This window comes from Bombus pascuorum, chromosome 4, assembly GCF_905332965.1.
Source record: "Bombus pascuorum chromosome 4, iyBomPasc1.1, whole genome shotgun sequence".
Lineage (NCBI taxonomy): Eukaryota > Metazoa > Arthropoda > Insecta > Hymenoptera > Apidae > Bombus > Bombus pascuorum.
In genome coordinates this window covers 1,171,625-1,194,777 of record NC_083491.1, presented here as the reverse complement: position 1 = coordinate 1,194,777, position 23,153 = coordinate 1,171,625, and the positions used below count along the sequence as shown (strand labels likewise).

Sequence of the window (23,153 nt, the reverse complement as noted above, 5' to 3'; positions counted from 1 at the left end):
TACAGGGTTTCCTAACGACGCAAATATTCGCATCGTTCCGAGTTTCAGCGAAATACGCCGCGATTATGATCGAACGAATCAGAGGGAATGTTCAGTTGGATAAATGTCTGGATAAAGTTGAACTCTACATAGGAAAATCCGTACGTTTCGAATTATCAAACGTTAATATATAATACAGGCTCTTTTAGATCGAAGCGTTAGATTCAACTAGAATCAAACATACTATAAACTCTTATAATCCAAGTTACAGTACCACGCCATAATAATTTACTTAAAATTCCGTATGACAATTGATTGTAAATAGTCTACCAAATAAAAAGCAAAAATATATATATATGTCGGGTTAACGTTAAGGCTTGGATTAGGGGCGTGTAAATCTTCGCCTGGGTTGTTCATCGTTGTTGTACAATCGAGATAGCGTTTATTACCACAGATATAAATAGTAGAAAATGGACAAGTGGCCGCGGTAACTAGACGCTAATGACAATGACCTTAGGTTCGATACGAGGAATCCACGGTCCACGGGCTAACTCCTTGTTAAGCTCAGAATATACTTTGAAGCACAAAGCAACATTCGCTGTGACGCTCGGTACATACACTGCACTCGAAGACGATGTGTAACTCTCCAAGGAGATCGCAAGAATAAACGAATGATGAAAACTTTCCTCTCCTTACGATCGCGTTAGTTTTGTTGAATATTGGCCGGGGATACCAACAAGATTGCAGGCAGACCCGCGTAGCTGCGACATTGTCCCTGCTCGGGGTTTGATTGTTAACACAACGTGTGTCTTATAATATTGGCACTTCTCTGTTAGGTGGAACGTTCATCCCGTGACCGTGGCTACGCTCGGCGACCGGTTGTCGCCTCGAGCCTAAGCTCATTGTTTTTTTTTTTTTTTTTTTATAACGTTTATTGTCCAAGAAGATGAGTATTACATGTGTATGTTATTCACAATAAACAATGAATTTCGGTTGTAGGGTGGATTAGGCAAAAGTACCGATACGCGTCGGTACGACGTAGCCATGGTCTAATATGTGTCGTGGGTTTTCGGTTTTTGCGTTTATTTTTTTGTTTTTTTGGGTTTAAGTCGCATTGGTGCGTGATTTTTGTGTATTCTTGTGTGTGTTGTATTTTGTCCTGAAACTTGGCCGCAAAACAGGACTCCTCGGTGTATTACTTTTATGCGTTGTGGGATTTTGGGGGGGGGGGTGAGTGGGAAGGGGAGGGGGGTGTTAAATTATATTATTTACAATGATTATAGTATTTACATATTTACAGTCCTAAGCTCATTGTCTCGAGTTTCGAATGACTGTGTCTGGGTTATTTCGTAAATGCTACAGTATTGAGGTTTTTCCAAATAATTCCAACGGGGGGCCCCGTTGTCCTTCTGTCTCCGACATACATACAGGCAGATGTAGCGAAAAAGGGTAGTTTTAAGGAAAGGACGGATTTCTGTTCTCTACCTTCGTCACTGAGCTGCCGGGTTCTTACCTTCTTCGTTGCTGTTGTCGTCCTGCAACAACCATATTTCTTCCTCGTCGAAATGGACGTCTCCGCCGCGATCTCTACCAGGAAAGAACGCATGTGCCAGAATCTGGCCTCTCCCATCGAATGGATATCCATCGCCGTGATGACCACTGAAGCAGAATACGTAGAAGAGTAAACCAATCGACGTTAAATCGAACCAAATTATATTCTATCGCTACTTATTCCACTTGACAGAATTGGCAGGAAATTCGCCCCGTTACGCGTGTTCTGACGTTTCCGCGCGAACGCGACCTGACGATTTCTATGCTATTTGCTGTTTGTTCGGACGTTACTACAGCTCCAAGTTCTCACGGTATCTCGGTCGTACGATGCGCAATCTCTCGCTTCGTTTTGCGGTTCGTTTAATTTGCCGTTTCCCTAGAGCGAGTCTAGAACAGGGACGAGACGTGGCATACCCCGTGCCATAATTAAATTCCGTTCGCCAGTATTCGTCGATTATCCGGACAGCCGATACGCCACTGTTATCGTACCATTCGGATGGCTAATCGACAAACCGAATCATTCGTCTTCCCTATTCTTCCCTTCTTCCTGCTTTCGCTCGATTTCTGCGCGACCTATAGTTTCGGTGTTTATCGCCACGGTCTCGGAATATTCGACGGGCTGTCGAATAAATCGCTTTCGATCGTTAAGAGTATCGATACCTAGGAATTAACACGCCGACCTGTACGAATATTATATCCTCTGAGATGCATTTAATCGATAGTTTGCGATCGTTTAATTCCGACGCTTGTTTCTGCTAACGGTATCGGCTCTCCTATATTATATATGGTGGAATCGAAACGTGTACCAGCAGAGTTAACTGCAACCTTTATAATCCTGAGAGAATTGGTAAGACAAGTCTGCTTTGCTTGTTTCAGTTCGTGATCTTACGATGCGCGTTCCATGTAACCGACAAAGTAACGTTTCATAATTTGTTACGAGCCCTGAATTAAAGCTATCCAATACCATATTAATTATGTGTTAGTATATCGAACTCGAATTTAAGTTAAATTTATGCTTTTTAGACGAAACACGACCAAGGTCCCAATTTCGTTAAATTTTGATCGAGAGGACAGGAGAGACAGACGCAATATTAGAAGAGAGAGAGAGAGAAATCGCAGGAAACGAACATGGTTGGTAGGGACGCGTTCGATAATAATTATAACCGATTCGATTCAGTCGCTCGAAGACTTCCATGCGCTTTCGTGCACGTCACAGATGTTACGCGCGAGATGTTGATCACAAATTAGGTATACATTATGCAACAGTTCGTCGTTACTTACAAACTATAGGAAAACCAATAAGTTAGAGAAATGAGTTCTATATAGATGACCTAACAGATACGCGGAACCGATATCGGTTCAACAAGCACACCTTTATTTTTTTCATAACGATAGCGAAATTTCATTCTATAAATGATGCTATTCACGATAAAAAAAAGGAAATTTTAAGCTATAACGTATCTAAACTAAAAGTGATTTACACGATATGCGTACAACACGCGTATAGGAAAATACATGAAAAATGTATCACGAGATGCAGCTGACGCGTCTTTTCTTTTATTAATTAAAATTAACGTAAACTCCAAACCAGTAAAGTCGTTCATTAGCTTCGAACGATCGATTAAGACTAAAAAGGAAACACCCAGTAGACCTCATAAAAGATCTAACTTTGAAAAAACGAAGCTGGCGCCCCGCTGGGGGTAGCCACCCACATGCTATATTTATTTTTATTTTATTTTTTTTCTTCACCAATAAGATATAACACTTTACCAAATGTCCATAAGGACAAATTGTAAAAAACCAAAATAAAATAAAAAAAAACGATCGATTAAGAAATTAAAAATACGAAACGTTTTCGATACTATACCATGGGATTTCGTACCCTCCGGATACTTTTGCTTCAATCATTTCGAAGGAGTGGTAGATCTTCTCTTTCTTATTTTTACGTTCCGCTAATTTTTTGACGCGAAAAGACCAAAATTGTTCGAAAATTAAATTACGCCAAAACGATGTTCTTTGATCATTGAAATTGTAATTTTATGTGCTTTCATGGTCGAGGTATACGATTCCTCGATACAGCGCTCGATCGTGTTTAGGCGCATAATACCGTTGCAGAGTTAATGTAATAAAACTATGGTTTTTTTTTTTTTTTTTATTTTATTTTGGTTATTTTACAATTTGTCCTTGCGGATATTTGGTAACGTGTTATATCTTGTTGGTGAAGAAAAAAAATATAAATAAAAAAATAATATAGCATGTGGGCGGCTACCCCCAGCGGGGTGCCAGCTTCGTTTTTTCTAAGTTATATCTTTTATGTTAAAACTATGGTGGTTGAAAATTTTTGTTCGTTCGACCGCTAACGACCTAATATCGTACGGTATCGTTCTGACGGCGCGGTGATATAATCGCAGGATATAATCAAGTGGCGATGTACATTTTCGTTGAAAAGAGCGTAAAACACTTTCGGCTTTTCCAAGCGTTTACTTCGTTTAGCTCGTCGAATGGAAACGTTTTGCGCGATATACGTTTCTATCAAGATATTAACATAGTACCATAGTATCCACGCGAATCCGCACGATGATTTTAAGCCGCGTCTATAAAGGCACGGCGGTAAACAAAGAGAAGGAAATAATACGAGCAAACAAAGAGAGAATCAATAGCCCGATTCTCGGACTTCCTTGTTATCGGGAAATTTATCGCAATGGCGTAACTGGGAACGGGCGTATGATTAAACGGAAGAGGTTTATTTAAAATCTGCTGTTCGCGCGAATTGCTCGACGGCCATGAAAGCTATGTAACGCCGTGGCGCTATGCACTCGTCAATATGTTTCGGGATAAAAAGAAGAAAAGACAAAACGAAATGGAAAAAAGATGGAAAAACAACGATCCTGCCGTGTTCGGTTTCAGCGAAGTTCAAATTCGTCTCCTAATTAAAAAGCATTGTGCTGGGATAAAAGAAGGTAAATCTAGCCGTATGAGCAAAATTTCCATTTTCGTTCCTTTTCGATCTTTCCGCTTATTCGCTTTTTTAAATGCCATTTATTCGTACAAAAAAAGCGTAAATTCTAATTTCCATTATTAACTGAACAATCCACGTACGATGGAATATATAATAAGTGAAATTGAAATATATATATACGTAGGTATGAATTAGACTTTATCGTTAACTATCTTCGCTATTTGTCCACTCGCTTTTGTCTCCAACTGTACATCTGTATATCTAAGTAATCCAAGTTTCGCGATTTATTCCAAAGTACTACTGGCTCTAAATTTCTACCTGGTGTCTAGATTGTCCGTTCTTTCTTTAGGAAAAATAAATATACGCGATACTTGCGCAAGGTGCACGATATTTTCGCAAATGGAATTCCTTAAAGTTATTCGTCTTATATATTTTTCCTTCGATACTCTGAGATGTTCCAGACGAAGTAACGAAACAAGTATACGGGCGTTATTACCGTCGTTATTACCTCTGAGCTTAAGGGGAATACGAAAAGTCGGACAGCTGTGGTAGCGATAGCTATCGCGATCCAGCTAATTTCAGATTCAGCTAATTTCAATAAAAGACGAGAACTCACCTATGAAAGTAAACCAGAATATCCGCCCTATCGCTGTTAACCTCCTGAAAAGTAAGCTTCGAGTTTCTCGCCCAGAGATCGAGGGCTCTGCTTAGCTCGAAACGAACGCCGCCCGTGTCGAGGCCGCTCGGTTGCTCGGTTCTCAGGCTGTAACAAAAAGAAAGAAAGAAAGAAAGATCGTTAGGAATCCGCCAAAAATCGATCGCACCGCTGAGCGATGCTTTTGTCCTCTTTATCGGCTCTGCTCGAGAGCGGCTTCGATCTAATAACCACGCCAGCAAACCGGAGAAAACGTTTCGCGGCGAGAGACGCTGAAAGGGAGGCGATTCGATCGTTGCTCGAAAGACCAACGATTTTAGCGAATAAAGCCCGTTATTTCTCAATGAGAACGAAAGAAATGAGGAAAATATCGTTGCATATCGGAACGCGGAAATCCCGTGAAATTGTTCGAATTATGTTCCCGCGGAAAATTAGGAATGGAACACGTCCTTCGGCCGAGTCTGGCAAAAATCCGATATTTCGTCGAATTGTACGGTTGCGTTGCTAGATTCATACAATTTTCAACGTAAAAAACAAAAGCGCCACGATCGATTCATCGAAAGTTGATTAAAGAATATTTTACCAGCAACGTGGCGAGGGCTATATATCTCGACGAATCATATCGCTGTAGGAAACGATAGACGCGACTCCGAGGAATTGCAAATGGGAAATTTCATTCTCGATATAATTAAGTATGGAATAAAAATGATCAAACGAGAAACTATCGTTTGGCTAATCGACAAAGCGCAGCAAAGTTGCTCGTACCTTCGATTTTACGGAGAACAGCGATTTTATGTTTCCTATGGCTATAAAAAGCCGACATTTAGTAAACAATCAGGCTTCAGTCTGAAATAAACTGCGGATGAACCTATAATCGAGCTTTATAGCCTGGCAGGAAAGTTCCGTACTACAACGACCTATTTTCCATCAAACGATCGGAGGAATTTTAATCAAATTTTGATCGAGTATTCTATCGATATTTCTAAAATTTTACGTTTGCCGCATGAACGACGAGAGGAATGCACTCGTTGTGATATTTATCTTAAAAGTCTTTCAACTTTTACAAATATTATTTCCAATCTATTTTGTAATTAACGGATGAAATATCGTCTCATCGACGGTACCGTGTTGAACAAAACATTAGCGCGAAACATTGTCCGTGATTTAGCCTGTGAATGCGTTAATGTAATATCACTTGGAAAACCGTTTTAGTGAAATAAATCGATCTTCGTGAACTCATGACGCGAAGTCACGTCGCTATTGGAAATTTATCTTGCAGAATGAAACCAAAAATTTCCAACGCGCGAATATCAACGAAACGTATAATTCGAAGAAACGTTTGGAAGGCGTAAGGTTAAGGTCGAACGATTAATTACTACGATTATTTACTCGGATCCTTGAAACGGATATGGCCGTTTTAATCGAGCGAAACTGGATATCCCGTGATTCTGACGACATCGTTCGCGCAGCTTATAAAACCAAGCCTTTAAACTGCGACGCTTATTTCCACCGTGTCCGTAATTAACGTCATCCTGCTTTTAAACGGGAACATTTTAAAAGCACGCAAACAGGATATGCTCGAAGCCTATCAGGCTATCCCTTAAAAGGATTGCACCTCGCGTAGACCACTTGGGCCTTATCGATGGATCGATTTATATTCCTGAGAAATGTCGCGTCGCAGCGATCGCCACATTTGCGCCGGACTCGTCGTTTCGATCTTTAAACCCGACTGGAAGAAACCTGGCTTTCCTTTCGATATTTCCAAAGCATGTGGCAGTGTATACGCACCGTGTTATCGATCGATCGATCCACCTGAGATTTCAAACAAGCGCAGAACTGGAACTTTGGTTCGTGCACTTGATTGTGCTTGGAACGTGGTAAATAGGAATCGAATGTAAATACGTGTAATCGCTAATAAGATTGCTCAAGTATAACTACATTTATTAAACGATCGATCGCTCGAGATCCGGATCAGGATGCATTTTTTCCGCGGAGACTTTGAGAGAAAGAAATAGGCGCGACGTAGTCGTTAATTAAATCGTGTCGAGATGGTTCCATCGAAGCCTAATTAGAAGAAGAAATCAGTAGGAAGGTTCGAAGGAAGGGAAAGTAAGCTGCGAGACACGGTGCAACGCAGCTGGGTGGGGCAAGCGAAGTTCTATTCAGTCAACCGAAGCGAACTGGCTTTATTCGCTTTTCTTGCTAGAACACCTGTGCATCGCGGCCTGGCTGAATTTCGAAAGGTCGTTTCGCCCTTTCCGTGTACCAGAACGAGGCTGAAAGACTGAAAAGCTGACGCGGAGGGCCGCGGGCGATGCGGATACACGGTTATGCAGCTCCGTGACTCGACCAAACGGCGCGACGTCGAGCGACGCATTGCGTCGTCTCTTGCCATCGCTAAAACGCGATCAAAACGCTGCTTTCGAGCCCTATTTTACCAGGAAATTGGTTGAAAGCGAGCAACGAGGATACGCTTGTTCGCAGGAAATGTCGTCAAGGTCTTCGTCCGAACAACGAAACCCGAGTTTCAGGTTGGAACGAGCCTCTATATGTGCTACGTACATATTTACACACGCTTGCGTACCACTTGTGACGAATTGCAAATTCATCTGACACTGCAACGTCCGGATATTTGGTACGTTATATGTGTCCCCAAATTACTAGATCAAACGTTGAATTTTAAGTGAAATACGATTTACAGAGATATCGTTGCATCGGCGGTGCTAAAGTACCAACGACCAATCGATATCACTTTTAAACCGACCTTATAGGAAAAAAGATAAAATTCTGAACTTCAAGCGAGTTGTACGGGAAACTAAGAACAGATATTCTACAGCTATTTAGTGGCAATCGCGGAACAGAGATCTATTCAAGCGTTTATTATACGCGTCGTTGGTAGTTTAACACTAGAACTACCGGTGGTTAACACGAAGCTGTTTCTACCAAAACCAGCGAAAATGACTGGTCTTTAAAAAACACGTAATAGTAGAATATTTTTATATTTATTGATTTGTTACTTTCTTACAGAAGGAGTTCCATGTTATGTAGTACATTTTTGGTATTATTACCACGTTCGTCGCCCAGCGTGATTCGGTCAAGTTTCCTGCGGTGCCCAAATCCGACCGCCGGTACGCAAAATGTAAGAGCGACAAGCAGGAATTCATCGTTTATCACCTTCGATTCATTGTAAAGAAAAGATTACTTATTTCTGAAATGGGGAAAGCGACAAGCTTTCCAGTTGGAGTATTCCGAGGGATTTCATGGCAGGTATCTCGGATCTTTCATTTAGTCGAGAAGCATACTCGTGAGACGTACATCGGTGATTTATATTTATAGCGTGAAAATATATTTGAAAGTGAGGAGAGTAGCGATGACGGAGTCTATAATTATCGTTCGAAGTGCCCAAAATCACCCCAAATGTGTTTGGAATGTTTTAACGAGTACCACGCGATATAGAATAATGTAATATATTATCCAGAATATAAATTAATAAAAATTATGGTATAATGCGTTTTTAATATTTCCATGTTGTACCTCCTATACATATATAATATCGTATATTTAATTAACTCGAACAAGAAGAGCGTCACCATACTTTGGCGACGGGGTCCCCACGGAAGTATACCCGTCGCATAGATATGTGCGACGTGGCGACGAACGTGTTAATCCACCTGGAACCATCATCCCTAAACGAGGATCGACACATTTGTAAAATTGTAGAACCGGTCATTTTGATCGTATTTTTTAGTGTTAGCATCTAGCGATCATCATATCGAAGGATACGGAGTAAAAATTTGAAAGACGTGTGACAAGTTGTACGAAACGAGGAAACTGGTTAAATGGGGTTCGATAAACACCTTGCAGGACCCTTTTGCACTTTGACGAGTACCGGTAATTTTGACTGGTATTGGTATAAGTAGTCTCGATACAAAATTATTTTCAGTTTGAATACATAAAAAGCAAAATAAAATTCATCATATTATTCTTTTAATTATAGTTGAGAAAGTCATTACACTATTGCGGAAGAAGATGTAACACGAAGTAGGAATTTTATAATAAAATTGTAAAACCAGTCAATTTGATTGGTAGTTCTAGTGTTAACTCGTTGTCACATTTGACAATCATCGATAATATTATCCAAGAGTTTAAAAATACGAAGGATGTTTAGCTGTCCAAAGGGATGTCACAGATTCGACGAAATCGTCAAATGAAAAAGAGAGTTTAATCGACGAAGAAAGTCTGATGGATGGATGGCAAACTTTTTTTATTATATAATTAAGTTGTACTTTGTACGAACTTTGGCGTAGTCGTGCGTCCTTTATGGATATCGATTGTCACATTACGTCACGTCGTCAAGATGCACTGTAATTTTCGCGTTTACGCTGTTCGTATCCGTCACGTCGCGTCTTATCAACTCCTTTCAAACTTGCATTATGCCAGACCAGCGGTATTCTCCTTTGATCATGTTGATGTAGACACACGGTCTTTATATCTCTCACTGTTTTTCATCTTTCATCTAGCATATTCAAAATTCTTGTTTCCGGTTTTCCGTTGTATTTGGAACTTTGATCGTACATCGCTCCCTTTTACCAAGTTGAATGGCTGCTGAACGTACGATGCCTGTTTAGAATTCGTAACTTTCGCAATATACTACATACGTTAGAAATGTACGACTGGCTTCGGATATTAACACTCCATGCACGAATAGCGAATCGGAGAAGAAATATTACACGTATTCTTTAAATTTTACGACAGTTTTCCTTTGTAAAATAATTGTTCGGTTCGAAATGAATTTACTACCATTTTTAAAAACACAAGTGTATCGCGTGTTTGCGTTCGGAGAATTAACGGTCCGGACACGGTTATTTTACGTGGCTAGAAAAATATCCAATTAGTATCTAAAATTGCAGAGCAAACGAATGGAATGAAAAGGTGATCAAGGGGATAATCGAGACGTTCGATCGGACCGAGATGGAAAGAGGGAATAATTTTCGTCTGTGGAACATTTCTCGCGAGCTTTTGTTCCTTTTCATCTTCGACGTATCTTCAACGTGCAAAAAAAGCACGAGAAAAAAGAAAATGGGATCGTAAGAACAATGGGATGAGCATTTGCGACCATAATTTCTTCTTTTGACTCTCTGTGGCTTTGTATACGCGCGAAATATACCCAAGAGATGGAAAAATCGTTCAAAAAAACAAAAGAAACACCTGAATTTCGTCACTCGGTAAGTTGCTCGGATACGAGAACAATACCCCGACGACGTGATAGATCAATTACCCTAATATCAACGCGTCACACATTTATTAACTAGGCTGTCGTTCATCAACACGACGACATTCTACGTAGTATTGAAAGCACCGTAGCTACGTTTTGTGTTGAAGTTATTAGATGCGTGAACAGAGGAACGTGGATAAATTGTAAAGTAGAAAATATATTTTAATACAGAAGTGTAAATACAAATAAGAATATAATTGAGCTAATCCAGATCCGCACGCTAGCAGTGTTATTCTATGACTGAAAGCTCTGAAGCCTGTCTACTGTCTATGGTCTGCCTTCGTGCCAGTCTTTTGTCTATACGCTGTCGATGGCTTCGGTGCTTGAGAAAACCAAAAGACCAGATGTAGAGTTTTCTTAAAATTGGTGATCACTTCAACAATATCACACAGTTGAAGATTACTGTTGAGACTATTAGATGTGTGAACAGAGGAACGCGTGGATAAATTGTAAAGTAGGAAATATATTTTAATACAGAAGTGTAAGTACAAGTAGGAATATAATTGAGCTGATCCAGATCCGCACGCTAGCAGTGTTACTCTATGACTGAAATCTCTGAAGCCTGTCTACTGTCTATGGTCTGCCTTCTACTCAGTCTTTTGTCTATACGCTGTCGATGGCTTCGGTGCTTGAGAAAACTAAAAGACCAGATGTAGAGTTTCCTTAGAGGTGGTGATCACTTCAACAAGTTCGATATGTTAACACTGTATTTTTCAAATGGCAAAAAAGATGTTAAGGAAAAATATTAGGTATTCATTTATGATTTATTACATCATACATTATTTTGTTAAATTAATTGTACAGTGACCGTTTTATTTTAACACGTTATAAAGTCTATGCCGTGAAGACGTACCGATATTATTATTCTTTGACGTTTCCCAATAATCTAACACGCGTAGAAATTTTTAATGCAACCGTACCCTCGATATTCTCAAGGACTCACTATAAAACCATTTTCATAGCTAAGGTCTTTCAGGCCAAAAACAAGCGTTCTTTATAGTTTTGCCTATTACGGAAAGATACGGGAAAGTCAGTTTTTCTCACGTTCAGGTATCTTCCGTTAGCGACTTTCTCTCAAGGGCGGTTAGCACCCTTCCTCACCCACCAACCTAGAAAATCAGCCAATTGACATCAAAGTCTATTTCCCCTCACTCTCCTAATGAAAACTTATCCTTAACAAATCAGCTCTTTTCGTGTCCTTAGACCCACCTATCGCTAGCTTTCCTCCGCCACAATATCGTCACTAAACTTCACCGAGTCTCTAACTTTCTACCCTTGGTGTAATTTATACGTGCCAACTCAGTTGTAATTATTATGTACATAATAAAGTGCGATAGAAAAAAAGAAAGTTAATAGTTGTGTTTCGGCTCACCCTTCTTATATTTTTATAATCTGCCTCGTGACTCGTGATTTTACGTGACACTGTCGATGGCTTCGGTGCTTGAAAGAACTAAAAGGACCAGATGTAGACTTTTCTTAGAAGCGGTGACCATTTCAACATTTTGAAATAAAATTTATCGTACACGTATAACGTTGTATCATATATTTTCAAAGAAACGTTGTACTCGTATCACGAGGATACAAATTTAATTCTGCTACGATCCTCGTAGTTTTGCCAAGGAATTTTTTTAACGATGAGATATCGTTTGTAGCGGTAGTTGAGAAAACTAGCTGTGGCAGGTATCACGAGAGAAAGGCTTCCTTTCTAAAATTTGCGGAACGATGTAGAATTCAACAATAACGAGTAAAACGAGAGAGTGAATTGAAATCGTGCCACGAAACAAAATGGTCGAACGTTCATGGGCTGGCACGAAGTAGAACGAAGGAAATAAAGTAGAAAATGAAACGATACATCACGCTGCGATATTAATTTTCTGCTCCCGTTTGCGCTCCCTTCCTCTTTTCCCAGCTATCGTCAACTCTGCGCTTGATTATGCGGATTACATACCGCGCAGCAAATATAAAAAAAAAAAAAAAAGAAGAAGAAAGGGAGGAAATAAGTCGAAGAATCAATGCGTATAAAACGGAATAAATAAATATGACGCGCCAACGATTCGATTTAAAATCGCTGTCTCGCAAAGCTTTGAATAGTCTCGCGTTAAAGCAAGTAACGTGTTTTATTAAAGTTGGATATCTTTGACGACGCAGCAGATGTGTCGAAATTTACGAGAAAAATCGAAAATTACGAGAATCCAGTGAGAAAATCGCGTAAAAGCGGAAGATATAAGAGGATGCGCGATGGTCGATATATAAAACGGAAATAGGTGGTAGAAAAAACAACATAGTATTTGAGGCGGAAAAATCGTAGCGACAAAATCCCACGTACTTCGTAGCAATCTGAGTCCGCTCAAGTCGAGTTTCTTTGAATCGAGCCAAACACGACCCTCTTTACTTTGGATTATCGAGACTACCGCGTCCTACGTTGGCAACAAGTCATCGAAAACTGGCATTTTCTTCGAATGAGAAGAAACAATCGTAGTCGCACGAAATATAAAAAATCGAGGCGTGGAGAACGTTGAGACGTTGTATTAATTTGCCTTCGATTTCGGGAGCCTCGGTACCGATATATTCTTGAAATACATAATACAAATATAAAGATAGAAGATATCGGCGTTCATCCGTTTGGTACGCGGGAAAGATGAAACATAGTTCACGTATCGAGTTCTCTTACTTTATTTCTCCGTTTGACTTACCTATTCGCCAGTTTCAATCGAAGAACAACCGTGCTTGCAATTCTAACGACCAACGGAATCACCAACCACGAATTCGACTCGTAAAATTTACGACAGGCATAAAACGAGAAGATGGAGAGCCATCGTTACTTTACGTGGAAACTCTCAACGTGTCAGTTTCCGTTCGCGGAGAGCTTTTCAGCGTCTAGAGTGAATTATTTTGCGTTTCTTGCTGCGACGATTAAAACATCGACGATCGTTGATACCATTTACGTTACGTTCGTTCGTATCTATTTATTTTTAGAATTGCAAAGATTAACGAGATACGTGCCAGTTTTCTCGCGAATTTTCAAAGTTACAACGAACAGGATACACGAATTCGTAACGTTTTTATTCGCAGTTCGAAGTTGGCCGTAGGAGTTGGCTCGTAGAAATTACGTTGCGATTTTCTGCTCGCCGGACGAAATAACTCGCGAGTAATTACATCGTTTCGCGACGTACATTGTTATTCGAGTTATAATCGTCGATTGCTCGAGAACTCACCTACTTACTAGATGAGAACAGCCGAAGAAGAAAAGTAAATTTCACTTGTCAATTTGTCGCGTTTAACGAAAGATCGAACAGAGGCGAACGCGTTCGCGTCGATCGGAATTCTCCGACAAAACCGTTCCGTTATCGTGGTCGAATAAACATCGAGAGGAAAACCGCCTCGACGATATCACGCGAAACAAGTCCTATTTTCGGTTCTATAGGAAATTCTATAAACTGTTTCATGGCGTTTCAGCGTACCACGGAACGCATTGTGTACCTGCGATTGCTGAACCGGTATTCGATATTCCGGTAAATTTCCAATAGCGACGTGACTTCGCGTCACGAGTTCACGAAGATCGATTTATTTCACTAAAACGGTTTTCCAAGTGATATTACATTAACGCATTCACAGGCTAAATCACGGACAATGTTTCGCGCTAATGTTTTGTTCAACACGGTACCGTCGATGAGACGATATTTCATCCGTTAATTACAAAATAGATTGGAAATAATATTTGTAAAAGTTGGAGCGAAAAACAGAGGTGGTTGAAAAATTTAGGAAACACGTTGTACTTTTTAAAACGACTGCTATTAACGTTTACGTTAATTTCCATCTCGGTTGAATATTCATTTTATCATCGAGTAAAATCGAGTGTCGCGTCGCGTCGTAAAACGATTTCGTTATACAACGAAATCGATAGGACGGCTAATCGCAACGCAAAGCCAGTTTCCGTAACTATCGAGTCGCAGGACTATCGAATTGCAACTTTTAATCGTCCCAACAGAGCCGTACAATTTTTCTTATTTCACCTAGATGTTTTTACGAGCGCTCGGGGAGACGGTACACCGACGGATGAAAATCCTTCCCTCTACCCTCGTGACCGATCCTCTCTTTGCCAATGGGATTCCCTCGACCGCGAATCCAATCACTCGAGTCGCAGGCTAAAAAGCTCTCGAAGCTTTGCCTGGGAGCTCGTGTGATCGACAGATTATAGAGAGCCGTCCCGTAACCGAGTGGCATTCGACGCTCTGTGCCTTCGGTGTCAACGACGAGCTTCGACGTTCGCGGATCCTACAGGATCGAGTGAATCGCTCCGTCACATCCACCAAGCGGAATATACCGTGCACCTGTATTCGACAAAGCCTGCTTTTGACAAACGCCGTTTATCAACCGTACACATGATCCATTATACGCAGTTTATGCATACAGGCTGGTCCTTTCTTTTTCTTCTCGCTTTTTTCCTTCCAGTTCCTCCGAGAACGTTCAGCCGTTAATTCCATAAAGTTTAACGCAATTTCTAATTTTACCTCTTATTTTGATCGTTTCGACGCACTTGGATTTTCCGAGATTTCAAACGTCGTTTAAAAATCGAACTTTTCTTCGCAAACTTGTTTCAAATTTTACGGCCATTGTTCGTTCGAGAAAGTCAGCTGCACGTTTTAAGTTTCGTCTAACGATAAACGATAATATGCTTAAAACTTAGTATCCAAGCGATAGCGTTCGTGTTTTAGTTAAATTCCTCGGTAGTTCTCTATTACCTTTTCGTTAATTAACTTTCTCCGCGATATTTCCATTAAAGGTAAGAAAAGTACGATGGTTTTTACGACACAATTTCTAATCTGCGTTTACATTGCTTTCATAATGAATGGGCAGAAGCGTATGCTAGTCACGGATCGCGAATGGAGTAGTACGTAGAATTAATTAGCACACTGGTTCATGCCGGTGAATTCCTTCGGAGTGTATTATGCATCGATGTTGCAGGCAATATTTCCTACGTTATTGCAAATGCGTTGATGAGAATGAAAATTAACACGAACGTTACGGTATTCGGAATAGGAAATTCTCGTGATTGCCTGGCAGAAATGGATCGTCAATTTCGCCATTGTTATAAACATTAGGATATTAGGTGCAACCCGATCAAAACACAAGTTCCGCCTTTATCTTTAACGAATAGCTAAGGTTGCAAAAAATTAGATCAAAGCGATTTGTTTGAAACGTTAGTTCAAAAGTGTCCAAATACGATATTTCTGCACCCTATTGCACGTATGTAAACTCCCTAGAGTTCACGCGTGATAGGGACTCTCTCTGTCTACGGATAGCACGACTTTCTTTGTTTCACGGACAGAGCGTGAAACTTTCTTTTGCTTTACGGACAATCATTTTGAGAGACACTCGATTCCCAAACGGACGGACAGAGAGCAACATCGGAGACAGACGAGATCACAGAATAATTATTTAAAACATCGAAGATCGACGGAGAAAGATCGGTAGCTCAGGACGTTGAAAATCGATTCCCGATTTTCAGGTAGACATTGCACGGAACTTGTTATTTATTATTTACCGTTATAGGTTGGTATTAATTGTTGTTTACTCCTGTATTTCGTTTAAGTACTTTCACGATAAACTCGATTTTTAGACTTGAGAATCGATCAGCTGAATTATCCCGAGATTTACGACATTACACATATTATCGTGAAACTTGGTCATTTGTTCAAGAATTACATCGTTCGGATCGCGTAAATTGTATGCTTTGCAACTGTAAATATTTTGTACAAGATCGTGATAATTTGTACAAGTTTAATCGACGTACAATTAAGCTTGCATTTAGTTTTGTTTAGAAGCGCAAACAGAAACGTCCACGTTGCCTCGAATCGGTTCATTTAACGAACTGAAAATGGATTTATCGATGCGTCGGAACAGGTAGCGACGTAGCGGTGACGATACGAATAGCTGGCGTAAATCTCGTTAGGTAGGAAAAATGGAGAAATGAATTAATTAGCAGCGACGTGGAATAATACGCGTTGCTTCCATACAGAAACTAGATATGTGTGAACTCTTTGCTATTTATAATTTATAATTATATATGTATTTTCAATATATACGTATACTCGTTGAATTGTTATATTTCACGAATTTTGTTTGCGTATTTTATACGCAACGTAAACATTCGCGCTCTGATACAACAGATTGTTGTAACAGGCAAAATGTAAAGTAATTAGGAATACGCGACATTCTTTCCATAATGCGATAAATTCCTAGAACTCGTGAAACGCAAATTCGTTTAACACGTGAAATATTTTTTTCTCTCGCTGTACAGGATTTTATGTTTATTTCGTTGGAAGGCAGTCGCTAATTCTTGGCTCGCGGCTCTCTTTGTTCGTAGAATTGGAGGAACGGAAATTCAGTAGCACGCACCAACCATAAATCCGTTCTTCCTGCAGTGGAATTACCCAACAGGTTTTCCGGAAAACCCAATTGAAGTTCGCTACGTGGATACTGGTCAGCCTGGCCGATTTGACCGTAGCGTACGACGAATTTGGTTTACGGAATCTGAATCGTTCAGGTTGAAATGCGCGCGATGACCACGATGAAAATTGAATCGATTTCGCCGTGTTTCAACGAGTTTAACTGGTCGGAAGATGAACATCGCCGCTATGACTTCCGATGATCTTGATCGCAATGCTCCTTCCCTCTTTTCATCTATTCTCTACGTAATTTAGCCTTCAATTTTACGCTGGAAATATCAAAACGGCTAACGGTGGTAAGAACGGCGTTGCTAATTCGTCGTCGTAAACTCGACGGAGCGATGGATAATCGAGTTTTCCTCGATTCACAGTTTGACGAAACAAGTGATAAATTGATCGAGAGTGATGGACAGACAATCGAGTAGATAAATGGAACGGATGGACAAGTACTTAGATAAAATGATCGACGCGAAAATTGATGAACCGATCGAGTGACAGGTCGTTATACGAATATACCGAATTTCCCGATCGAATCTCGTAAAATCGCGAATTAATTTTTCTCTTCGAACGAACGTGACTAATGACTAATGCGTTTATCGCGCTTCAAGGTATATGACCAGCTTTTCGAGTATCGTTCATCGTAACAGCTACCATCTCGTGCTTATTAAATATATATTATTCGTTCTACGAATTTATATATATCGTTATACGAATAGATGCAACTTTCGACAAGATCTCGATGCAGTCGTTATGGACTCGTGAAACATTCGACAATTATTTTCGGAAGATTTCGATCTATTGCTCTATTTGTTAGAAATTCGGAACTATTTTTGCGTGTGTATGTGTCTATTGCGATATGTATAATTTTATGCGTTACACTAGATTAGATGCGAAATGGTACTACTTGTATGTGAATATCAGTGCGTAGAAGCATGTGCGTGCGCGGCATCTCGAAAGCAAACGAATGTAAATTGTTCAGTCGGTTAACAGTCGGATATGGAAGAAAGTGCTGAGACGCGTGCAAGTGTGTATCGATGAATATCATTGGAATCATTCATAAAATAAATATACAACTATTCTAATATAAATTCCAAGTGTAAATGTAGCGTTCATACACCATTATTTCAAATTCTCAACAGTGCCTTATATTTTTAGTTCAATTTATTAATTAACAACAGAATTCGTATATGTGTAATACTGAAATTTGGTCGGTCGATTATTAGGGAATAAGAAATTTCGTTTTAATCGTTTAACGAGTCGAACGTGACACTTTGCGCTTCTCTTATCTTCGTTTAAAACTTTCTCTCAAACTGTCTTCCAAGCTTCCACGAAATGTCATCGATATCTTCTTTGTCTTTGGAACAATTTTCACTGACACTCCGTTAATCGTACCATTTCCATTAAATAAATTCGGTTCCTAATAAATATTTCACGATTCTTCCTATTTTCAACATTTTTTGAAGCAAAGTTGACTTTGATTTATCTTAATCGAAACTGCTATTTTCTCCTGAAACCTATGTGACGTAAGTCAAAGAAAGTTATATTTTGTTTAAGTTCGCGGTAAGATCAATTTCTACGAGAATAAAGTAAAAGTATATTTTTCCGTAAGAAAAATGTCGCAAGTTCGAAAAGCGGAAGCGAAGTCGCGTGTGTTTGAAAGTTACGAGTTAGGTACTCGAGTGCCGGCACATGCTTCTTCCAACGAAATAAACAAGTTTATTCGAGGCGAAGAAAAGCTCGAGGGAAAAGTCAGCAGAATAGACACATTGTATAAACGGATAAATTGCTGCGACGATTGTTTTTTCCTTCCACAAAAACGAACGTTCCAAATTCGAGTTTCCGATTTTACATTGCTCTTATCTCTTCCAACAATCTTCCAATTTATCGAAAAATCTTAGTCAATGTTACGCGTAACGCATAAAAACGTGGTTCCACAAATGGCGCTTTAAAATAAATGAAAATAAATCCAGTCGTATAACCTTCACGCTGCGAAAACAATCCTGGCCACAGGTGACCATAAATAATATTCCAATCCCAAACAAAGATTCAGCCAGATATCTGGCTATGATTCTGGACAGAAGAATAACATGGAAACGACACATCGTGGATAAATTCTAGCAACTTTAATCAAAATTAAAAAAATTCTACTGGCTCATTGGCAAACGTTCCAACTTAAGCGTGCAGAGTAGAATAATACTATTTAAGGCCATATTAAAACCTATTTGGACCTATGGGATCCAACTATGGGGAACAGCGAGTAATTCCAATATAGAAATTCTTCAACGATTCCAATCGAAAACTCCAAGATCCTTAATAGATGTGCCTTCGTATGTTACCAACGAAACGATACATCGCGACCTTAAGATACCCAAAGTTAAAGAAAAAATATCCAAATTCAATAACAGATATAACATAAGACCATCAAAACCCACTAGTTACCCAATTACATGACACGACGGATCAGATCCGCAGACTAAAAAGACAATTCCCCTTAGATTGAAGCGTTAGATTCAACTAGAGTCAAACATACTATAAACTCTTATAATCCAAGTTGCAGTACCCACGCCAGAATAGTTTATTTATAATTCTCAACGAGAATTGAATGTAAAATTCTCCCAAATAAAAAAAGAAGAAATTTTTCAGTGGCAATACCAGACGAATCGGCAAGTTTTTTATGTTTCATATATTTTTTATAATACCTTATACGCGATGCCTAAAATATACAGAAAGGACATGATCGATGGCGATAGTAGCGATGACGAGCATTATTTTGAACCTGACAATATAGTAGACGACGATAGTGCTTCAAGCAGTGGAAACGAACTCCTTTCAACGAGGAATCGGATCGCGATCTTAAGATACCCACGGTTAAAGAAGAAATATTCAAATTCAATAACAGATATAACATAAGACCATCACAACCCACTAGTTACCCAATTTCTTGACACGACGGATCAGGTCCGCAGACTAAAAAGACAATACCTCTTAGATTGAAGCGTTAGATTCAACTAGAGTAAAGATTCAACGCGCCAAGATAATTTACTTATAATTCTCAATGAGAATTGAATGTAAAATTCTCCCAAATAAAAAAAGAAGAAATTTTTCATTGGCAATACCAGACGAATCGGCAAATTTTCTATGTTTCATATATATTTTATAATACCTTATACGCGATGCCTAAAATATGCAGAAAGAACATGATCGATGGCGATAGTAGCGATGACGAGCATTACTTTGAACCTGACAAGATAGTAGACGACGATAGTGCTTCAGGTAGTGGAAACGAACTCCTTAAGATACCCACGGTTAAAGAAGAAATATCCAAATTCGGTAACAGATATGACATAAGAGTTAACAACCACGAAAACCCAATTACTTGATACGACGGATCAGATCCGCAGGCTAAAAAGACATTACCCTCTAGATTTAAATACGATAATCATTTATTATTCACGTTATAGTACCACGCCAGAATAATTTACTTATAATTCTCAATGAGAATTATAGAAAAAAAAGAAAAAACGCATAGAAATCACCGTTAGTGCTGCGGTTAAATACCACGCGTGTATTAAATGTGTATATTAAATCGCACGACTTATACGCTACCAGAAGATTATAGAGGGGACGAAGATACGAATTGGGTTTTATTAAAAAGACGGCTGTATTAGCAATCGATTCGAACAGCCATTACTGCCAGGCCTGGTCCATTTTCTCTAGTGTCCTTGACAAAAGATACACTTTTAATCGGTTTTATAGGATGAAAGCTGCATATATACATTATACGTATGTATATATGTACATATATATATATATATACATACGGGAAAGGTTAAAAACGGCGAGTGCTGCATCGCGCCGGTTCGAACATTACGTACACCGGTCCGATGGAATCTCGTTCAGTTAACGCAATTAACTATCCTAGAGCGCGTAGTGAGACTCGAGTGCCGCGTAAAAATGCAAAATTGGATTAAGCATCGGTGAAAGGACCATTAGAGGGAGATATTAAAAGTTAGCGACGCGACGGCTTTAGTTACTGGTATCAGAACAGAGCGCACGGCTGCCAAAGAGCCTTTAAAATTGGTGCGGATTCAAAGCCATCGACTTCCATGCGAGAAATTCACGTTCAATTCGTTTAATAACGAACGAAGCCTTTGAAAAAAGGAGGGAATATTATTTTCTCTGTCTTTAACAACGACATACCTATATCGTTATTTCCTTTTGGAAAGATCATTTTCTAGCGACCATTAAGTCCAGAACGAGTAACATTTCTGACAAAGTATTGGTATTGACACACCGATTAATCGATTTTTAGCCGTGGTCAGACTTGTTTGCCAGCGCTTGATAACTTAAAGTTGTGAAATGCAGCGTTGACGTATAAAAATATATTAGTATTCAAAGCATATAAAGAGGAGTGCAGCACCGATCGCTTTAAATTGTTTCGTTATATCTCTGTCTAGAAAATGATCTTGGGAAATGTAAAAATCCAAATTTTAGAAATGAGTTTATAACACAAGCGGAATTTACTAAAAAAGGGAAACTAATTTTGTAAAATTCAATAATTGTGAAATAAGGATTGATAATTTGTAAGAGTAAAAATGTCGTAATTTGTAGGAAATGAAAAATAGTCGTTCAGTGCCGACCAATTATTTAATTAACAGACTTCTCGGCCTCGATGATAAATAACGTTAAAGAAAGTATATTTAAATGTCGCAATACATATCTCTTAATTTTATAATAATATCATGATAGACAAGTTTTTCATCGTTGTCACGTTAACTGTTTGATATTAGTTCTGTATTTATTGTTTCAAAGCCAAAAGAGTTTAAAAAGTGTAAGAAATTTATTTTTTAATAATGCCACGCAATTATACGAATACAAACATTATACGTCACATTTTCGCTCATACCCGTAAATATTTACGATTTTACGTATTTACGATTCGTTGCGCTGTGCATCGCAGAGGGAATTTCGCCTGTCCCCAAACAGGTAATGAACTTGGAAAGCGCTCCGATTCTAGCGTAAATGAGACAAGTTACTAATAAACTTGATTAAAGAAACGAGGATAGATCCAGTCGGTTAACAGTGGATGGCGGGAAAAACAGGAAAGCTGTCCCGTTTTTCTACTTGTTCAAAAACTCTAAAAATTTGCATCTACTCGACTAAACCGTTTTACCACGTTTATTCCGGACGTGTCCGATCGGATCTTAAATCTTCGATAGTAAGTTACCTATTTGTCGCTTCGCTAAGCTACCGGACCAGAGAAAAGCTGATTTTCGTTGACTGGCCGATCTCCCCGGCAAAAGGTAGGTATCGGTTCACGGTTGTGACAGTATGACGAAGGTGTCTGTAGATAAAGAGATGATCCGCGAAGCGAATACCGGGTGTAAAAGGGAGCATCGGACTCTATTCGATTTTTGCGCGATCTTCTTGTCATCTATGTAAACGCGTGTGAAAGGTCGTAAGCTCTCGAGCAAGCAGTCGAGCACATGTTCTTCTCATCGAAGAAAATCCGGCGATGATATATAGTCGGAGGATCGTCCTTTGGTTCCCGAGCTTGTTCGGCTTTTCGTATTTTTTGATTTCTTCGCGTTTTTCATCGACGCGTCCCCATCTCATAATAACACGAAATAATCTCGAAATTCGTTCGCATTTATTTTCAGGAAGTGTTTGCTTAATAGAGACAAAATATGATTCGTTTGTTGACTATGCTGTCGTGTCATCGAAAATTCCATTGCCTAACTGCCGTACCTATGTATGTAGTCCACGTCGTCGGTGAAATGTTGTTTCGTCGAGAGAGTTGAGAAAGAAAGAAAAAGAGAGAGAGACAAAGAATTTATATCAGCCGCTGTTATTCATCGTTCATCTAGTTACAATCTCCTCGTTATTTCGTTACATCTATATTAAGATCCAGGTTGAAAGGAAAAAAGGGGAGATTGTACAAGGATTAAATAAACGAAGCAATTTGCTACGAGGCGCGAAAGACAGCCACTAAAGTTGGACAAAGGTAGAGCAAAGGATCGTCTTGAAGGTTTCTCGTTTATCAGAAAGCTGCTGTGTCATCGTGTCTTTACAATAACATCCCTCCTCTCTGTCAGCTCTCCGTCTGCGTTTTGGTCGCGAGAGAGCCTCTCGTCTCCCTCGTCGCCACAGGCTGCACCCTCCAATGCACTCGTGGAAATGCAAGACGTTCCATCTGTATGTACGCGCGTCGCTGCATCGTTCGGTGAATATGTCGTCGAGAGAGTGATGCGGGCACTCCTCCAGAGAGAAAGAGAGAATAAAAGA

At 39.5% G+C, this 23,153-nt stretch overlaps 2 protein-coding genes across 5 annotated transcripts in view; both read right to left on the bottom strand.

Moving 5' to 3' along the window:
• The window catches only part of LOC132906402 (matrix metalloproteinase-2), a 117,738-nt gene that overhangs the window by 17,274 nt on the left and 77,311 nt on the right, over window positions 1–23,153 (bottom strand). For all 4 annotated transcript variants that reach the window (XM_060958566.1, XM_060958565.1, XM_060958567.1 and 1 more), the window contains 2 exons: window positions 5,106–5,252; window positions 1,493–1,638 (listed from right to left, as the gene is read on the bottom strand). In XM_060958566.1, the coding sequence (XP_060814549.1) occupies window positions 1,493–1,638; window positions 5,106–5,252 (293 nt within the window). The remainder of the gene's footprint in view (window positions 1–1,492; window positions 1,639–5,105; window positions 5,253–23,153) is intronic.
• Window positions 1–23,153, bottom strand: part of LOC132906398 (uncharacterized) — a 77,816-nt gene that overhangs the window by 41,999 nt on the left and 12,664 nt on the right. The window lies entirely within an intron of this gene.